This window comes from Myotis brandtii, unplaced genomic scaffold, assembly GCF_000412655.1.
Source record: "Myotis brandtii unplaced genomic scaffold, ASM41265v1 scaffold746, whole genome shotgun sequence".
In the NCBI taxonomy this organism is placed as follows: domain Eukaryota; kingdom Metazoa; phylum Chordata; class Mammalia; order Chiroptera; family Vespertilionidae; genus Myotis; species Myotis brandtii.
This window is the reverse complement of record NW_005370976.1, coordinates 241,499-248,361: the sequence shown is the minus strand read 5'-3', so window position 1 is coordinate 248,361 and position 6,863 is coordinate 241,499. Positions and strand designations below refer to the sequence as shown.

General features: G+C 45.3%; 1 protein-coding gene across 1 annotated transcript in view; it reads left to right on the top strand.

The window, feature by feature from the left end:
• Positions 1-2,412: 2,412 nt before the first annotated feature.
• Positions 2,413-6,863, top strand: part of LOC106724197 (interferon-induced very large GTPase 1-like) — a 9,150-nt gene continuing 4,699 nt past the window's right edge. The window contains exon 1 of the mRNA XM_014530615.1: positions 2,413-6,852. Coding sequence (XP_014386101.1) covers positions 2,413-6,852 — 4,440 coding nt within the window. The remainder of the gene's footprint in view (positions 6,853-6,863) is intronic.

Sequence of the window (6,863 nt, the reverse complement as noted above, 5' to 3'; positions counted from 1 at the left end):
TCAGCCTGCTGTTGAAACTTTCCATGGTGTTTTTGATTGTAGCTATATCACTTTTCATTTCTTCCTGATTCTTGCATAGGTTGTTGATTTTCTCATCCATCCGGTGAATGAATTGTACAACCATTATTCTGAATTCTTTTTCTGTCATGTTGCACGCTTCAACTTCATTAATTTCCTTTCTTGGTGATTCCTCATTGTCTTTCCTCTGGGTGTTGTGTCGTTTCTTCATTCTGCTTATCTCCCGATGGATCAAAGGTCGGGTTGCGTGGGCCTGGGCCGTGTGCAGTGGGAGCCTCCCACCACCTTAGTGTCACTGAAGAGCTCTGACACTAAGATGTGTGGTTGTTGTTGGTTGGTGGGAACCAGGCTCGCTCTGAGTCAGTGTTGCCAGCGCTCAATGTGGCCTCGTATGTGCCCTTAGAATTAGGGACCCTGCATGCACCGTGCTGAAATAGAGACCCCCCTGGAGCGTGTTGAAAACCAGAGCCCCCTAGCATGCGCCAGGAGTCAGAGTTCCCCAAGAGTCCAGTATCAGAGTCTCTGTTGCTTTGCGCGACTTCGCCTTGAGAATCAGGGTCCCTGTGTGCCCTTGCACCAGGAATTGGATTCACTGGCTCTTAGTATGAATGCACAGGGAATCAGGATCTCAGGCGCAGGTGATAAGAAACACAGTCAAGTCACTGGTGCTTGGTGCTGCCTCCTGCCCCGAGAAAAGGGATCCTTGGGCCTGTGCTAGGCAGACAAATTCCCGTTCGCGCGATTGCTCCCGGCCCAGGGCTCCCCGAAGCAGGCAGTGCGCGTAGGATTAGTTCCTGGTGCTGCGGGCGAGTTTTCTCCCAGCCCAGGGCTCTGAAGCCCAAAGTGCGCACAGGATCAGTTCCAAGGTGCTCGCGCACTTCCAGGCCAAAGTTCCTGCAGCGCTGAGGCCCCGGCAAGGGGCGGGTCTATCAGTTACTATGATGCTGCCCCCGAGCCTCTGGGCTCAGAGGTCTGGCAAAGTTTCCTGCCCAGATCCCTGGTTTTTTACCTTTCCAGGGGAGCTCTGCCCTTCCCGGCTGCAAACCGTCTCACCAGCTGAGTCGATGCTCCCTCATTTAATCTTTAGAACAGCTCACTGGGAGCATTTTTGTATAGCATACACTTGCTCCACCGCCATTTCTAATCTCTAGTTGTGTCTTCTTTTCTTAGATCATCTAGTTACTCTGTGCCTTTTGATCAATGAATTCAGTCTATTTACATTTAGAGAAATTATTAATATGTAAGAACTGAGTATTGCCATCTTATTCATTGCTTTCTAGTTTTTCATTAATATTTTTCCTTCTCTTTCTACCTACCTTTGTAAATTGGTGATTTTCTGCATTTGTGCTTTCTTTTACTTTATTTTTATTGTTGACATTATTGCAAATGTCCTCCATCCTACCCTCCCCCAAATTTTGCGAACCTCCACCCATCCCCTTCCCCCTCCTCCCTCTGGCCTTCATTCCATTGTTATCTGTGTTAATGGGCTATCCTAAATAATAAAAGCCCAGTGACTGAACAGCGGAATGACCAGAATGACCGGTCAACCAGTCGCTATGATGTGCACTGACCACCAGGGGGCAGATGATCAATGCAGAAGCTGCTCCCTGGTATTCAGCGCGCTACCACAGTGGGAGAGCTGCTCGGCTGACCGAGATGAGCGGCACTCCCACAACAGGCCAATCCTCACTGGCCACCCCCCCCGCCACACACACACCAGTTCATGAATCCCATTCACCGGGCCTCTAGTGCATATATGTTCTTTCACTAATCTCTTCACCTTTGTCATCCAGTACCCCCAACCATAATGTGTTAAAGGCCTAGCGTGGGTAGGGGCTGGGTAGATGGAGGCAAAGTGGTAAAATAGGGAAGATATGTAATAATATCAACATCTTAAAAGACAGGAGAGTACATGAATACCATGAAATGGCATAAGAAGTGACAGAGACAGGACAGGTAGGAAACCCTGCAACACAGGTTTAATAGAAACAACTTGAGGAATAATAACTGGTGTTATCCCTCTTGTCTTTAAAATAAATATCAAGCTATCAAAAGAATGTACATTTTCAAATGGCAACCCTCACATAATGCTCTCCCTACAATTGATTTTGTGTAATAGAAAGTGCCAAAAGCCAGGCTATGAAGTTGCAACTCACCTGGCAACTAAATAGCAGTCCGTGTTGAGAACACCCACAAAGATATCTTCTACACACACACACACACACACACACACACACACACACACACACAAAACCTTTTTAAACAATAATACATTTGTGGGATCAATGAAAGAATTGGAGGACAAAGCCTGAAAGACTTGCACGTTAGTACTCTCAACTTTTTTGCAATGTGGATGACACTTCCAAAGGCTAACTGACTTTTCTGTCTACAGTCATGGACACAGCAAAGTCCTCTTCTGATGAGCCCCTTTGCAAAGGGAAAAGAAGGCAAGATCTCCAAGAGATGCTGAGAGAAGTAGGACTGGACATTGAGTACTGGTTGCCAAAGCTGCAGGAACACCTGGGTGTCAGCTGTGCCCAGGCCTTACAACACATAGAAGAAAGAGAATTCCAGAAGCTGAAATCCCAAGCACAACATCCCTGGGAGAAAAGGGCCCTGCAGAAGCTACTCAACCTGTCACACTCAACTAGCCTTTCAGAGTTACAGGAGTCTCAGGGGAAAATCTTAAAGAAGAAGAAGAAGAAGGGAAAGCAAATGCTGCAGGAGAAAAGAGATTTCAAATCAGAAGAAAGGCAACTACATCAAGAGACAGTGACGGGGGGAAAGGCAGAGCTGAGGCGGGCAATGGAACTCCCCAACGAGTATTGGCCACCACCCCAAAAATCCCTACAAGAAGTCATGGAAAACATGGAGGGAAAACTCAACCTCAATGAGAGGACACTGTCTCACAGGCAAAACCTCTCAGATAGAGATCTGGTGAGATGGGCATCTGGAGGGCTGGCCCTGCAGGGAATTTACAAAGCCAGCTCCCACATGAGCCTTCTAGAGAAGAGAGAAGAGCTACTCAGTGTCCCTAAGGAGTTCTTATTCTTTGGCCCTGAGCACAGCACGCGAATGGGAACCTGGGAATTCACATCTTCTCAAGCAGAATCCATGTTCACCCAGATGATAGAGAAGCTGGGGTTCAGTGTAACTGCATCATCCAAGGGCGGAGGTTGGAGACTTTTCTTGGAAGCTGATGTGGACCACAGCAAACATTCAGAATCCAAGGAAATCCCACAATCACATCCTGAGCACTCCTATTTCTGCTCTACCAAGTTCAGCTATGTCCCACTTGCCTCCTGCCACTTTCCCATGGATCAGCTCCAGTTCTCCAAGGCTGCTCTCCAGGAACTGAAATGCATTGATGACCTTCTACATCAGCCTGCAGGCCCAGACCGACTCCCCATGCTGAGGCGCAAGACTGAAGCTTTCTTCCACAGGTTTGGGTCTCATGCTAACCAGGGCCCTCTGCACCTGGGAGGAATCTACTGGTGGAAAGCCACTTCAGAGGGTTTCCAGAGTGAGCAGCTGGAACGAGTAAAGGAGCAGGTGGCAGAGGCCCTGAACAGGTTAATAAGTGAAAGCTATAGTGGCCTTGGAGTGAAAATTGCTGCAGGTATGAATGTGTCAGATTCTTGTACAGAAACAGCTGACCCAAGCACAACCTTCCAAAATCTCCAGACCAAAGTCCAATTATCTGTGGCCCATTCAGGCGGCCCACCAGAAGCAAGTGGCTTTCTCCAATGGAAAGCTGGCCTAGTTGCGAGTAATCAAACCTGGAGTGTCATTGACCGGGGACTTCAGCTGGTGCCCATTTGGGACATCATCCTCTCCAACCACAGAAGTGATTTTAAGGATCCATGTCAGGTAGCTAGCTTACTGAAGGATAGCTACTCTGCTCTGACATGCATCACTGCCCAGATCCAGGATGGAGAAGAATTACTGAGTGTTGGGAAGGAGGCTGGGCTTTCCCTAGAGGATGTGAAATCCTGGAAGGTATCTGACCCTGAAGAGCAGCTTAAAAAACTGATAAATTTCATGCAAATGTTGAGTCAAAAAATAAAAAGTTATGATGCTTGGGTTAACATATGCCTCACAGACTGGGGTCTGCAGTATTTTCTGATAAACACTGTTAACTTTTGCAAAAATTCTTCCATCTATGAAACTAAGTTTATTAAATCTCAGTTGCGCAGCCTTTTGGATCCTCACATCTACAGAGTGAATAACTTTCCTCAGGCTCATTCCATCATGCAGTGGATCTCCCAGTCAGAGTCAGAGCAGGAGCCTATCAACATCACCCAATTTTCTGAACTAATTAAAATCTTAGAGAAAACCCAGAATGACCTCATGGAAGTGAAGATGAAATCTGAGACTGCAGAAACAGTGGAAGAAGCTAAAAAAAAGGCCACTTATGAGGTCAGCACCTCTCTTGGCTGCTTCTTGAATTACCTCCGAGAAACAGAGCAGCCAGACACACAGCTCTTGCTACTTTCCATTGCAGCTGGTGCAGGATATCATGTGGTAAACAATAAGTTTCAATATCCGCTTGGGTTTCATGAGTTAGGCTTCTTACTGGATGAAATGCAAACTGCCCAAGATAAATACCAGGAGCTCAAAAATATTTGCACCTACAGAGCTCAGGCACTCCTGGTGCTCACAGGTCTTACAGCTACCATTGGACTCACAGATGTTTCTCCGGAGGAGAAAATACAACGCTTGGCATTAATAAGACATCACCTGGGCCAATATTTATCAAAGGAAGTTGCACATGTCCTCTCCAAACATGGGGCAGATCATGATTGGGAAAACTTAGAGAAAGATTTGAGAAAGCTCATTGATGGTAATTATGAAGGCACCATCTCCTCATTGCAAATAGACAAGGTAAGAAAAAACTTGCAAAGTAATTTCCATAAAGAAAAGCAATCCCATGAACCACATGATATTAGAAATAGTAAAGGGGAAGTTGTAGAAGATACAGCCTTCCTGAGATTACTCCAGCGTCTAGGCCTAAAACATTACTACCCAAAAAGGATGAGCAGAGCTAACTTTCATCTGATCAACAAGACTTGTGTGTACAACACCCAGCCCAGCTCTGAAAGGGAGCTTCCTTCCTATTTCTTGCAGAAGCTATTGATGTTGGATTATGGATTGAGATATCTGGTCTTCAGAGATGGTGAAAACACACAGACTCATGTCTATCAAAGTGCTTCTAATCAGGAAAATGAGACTTTTGATCCATATGAAAACTTGTTTCAAGATAGGGATACTCCCACTAATCGTTCAACCTCTAATCCTAGGCCCCATATTCATCCTATGGATATCCAGATGGCAATTCTTCACTGTGCAGATAATTTTGCGAGACAATATATTTTGTCCAAACTTTCCATTTGCCAGTTTGCACTCCCTCTTCTCATACCTAATCCCTGCAGTTCTCAAATTGAATTCTCTCTCTGGTCTCTCACTCAAATTAGAAGGAGCTGGCAGGAAGCAAGGAAATCACCAAGAGAGGAGAAGATCAATCACAAGAATAAGCAGATGTGTCATGTCTCTACCCCCATTGTGTCCTTTATAAGAGTTGGAAATGGCTTCTCAGCTTCCAAATCTCAGATCATGAACTGTCTTCTCAGTAAACGAAAACATGATGTCTTTTTCCACCGACATTGTAGAGGGAGCACCAAAGACTGTCTCTTGATGGGGGGAGTGGTGGAAATCTGCTGGTTCTGTCCTGGAGGGGATGACGAGGACAGATTTGACAACTGTGTGACCTTCACCAATCTCCATGGAGATGCAAAGGAACATAAGAAGCAACTCATCTTCCTGCAGGAGGTCTCTTCTCTCATTGTCGTCCTCATGTCAACTTCTGATGACAATAAAGAAAACCGAAAAATTATTCATGATCTGAGTCAGTCACCAAGACCTTTGATTTGTTTACTTGATAACAAAGAACAAACCATGGCTAATAATTCTAATCAAAAAGTGATCATTGGGATCCGGAACAGAAATGAAGCAGAATTAACAGAGGAGCTTGTTACTACAATCAGACGTTTGATGGTGTTCTCGGGCACAGCTCTCAGCATAGAAGACCTCACCCCAATGGCTCGCAAGCAAGGATTCTTTATTGATAAAGACCAGAGAGAATGCAAGGAAGCCAAAGAAAAGGCAGAGGTCCTAATAGCTCTACTTAAAGAAGTGAATATATCTCAGGTGAAGGAAAACTTACTGCCCCTTCAGGGAAACCTGTGGCATCTTTGGTGTAAAAAGGACAGAGAACTCTATCATCTAAGAGAAAAAGGGAATCGAAGCATCGAACAACATAAGAGTGAGATTGAGGCAGAAAAACGAAGAATACGGAGTGAACAGTTGACCAGAGCCTTTCCTCTCAATGAGTTAATGCAGTCTGTCCTTGAAATTCTCCAAATGCATTCAGAAACTCAAACCACACACTACTTTTTGCAATGGCTGAGTGTATTTTTGGAAAACTTGACTGCAGGACACTTGGAAAAACTGAATGAAGAGAAAAACAAGTTGTGGTCACAGATACAAACAGAAAAGCAAAAGGCACCAAAGGGCACTGACCTCCAACTCTGGCAAAAAGATATAGAAGCTATCTCCAAAAAGATTAGTGACTGTACATTGGGAATTGAGCAACTTCTCAGAGAAGTTGGCCAGATCTATGAAGCTCTGGAAGAAGCTTCCCCCACTAAAAATACCCTTTATCTCTCCCTTCCCCAGATTGCTGCAGATCTGATGATATCTGGTGCTCCCATTGAGCTGATGGATGGGGATGCTTCATATGTGCCTCTAAAGTGGGTGGCAGCTGTTTTTGACAAGGTCTCTGAGAA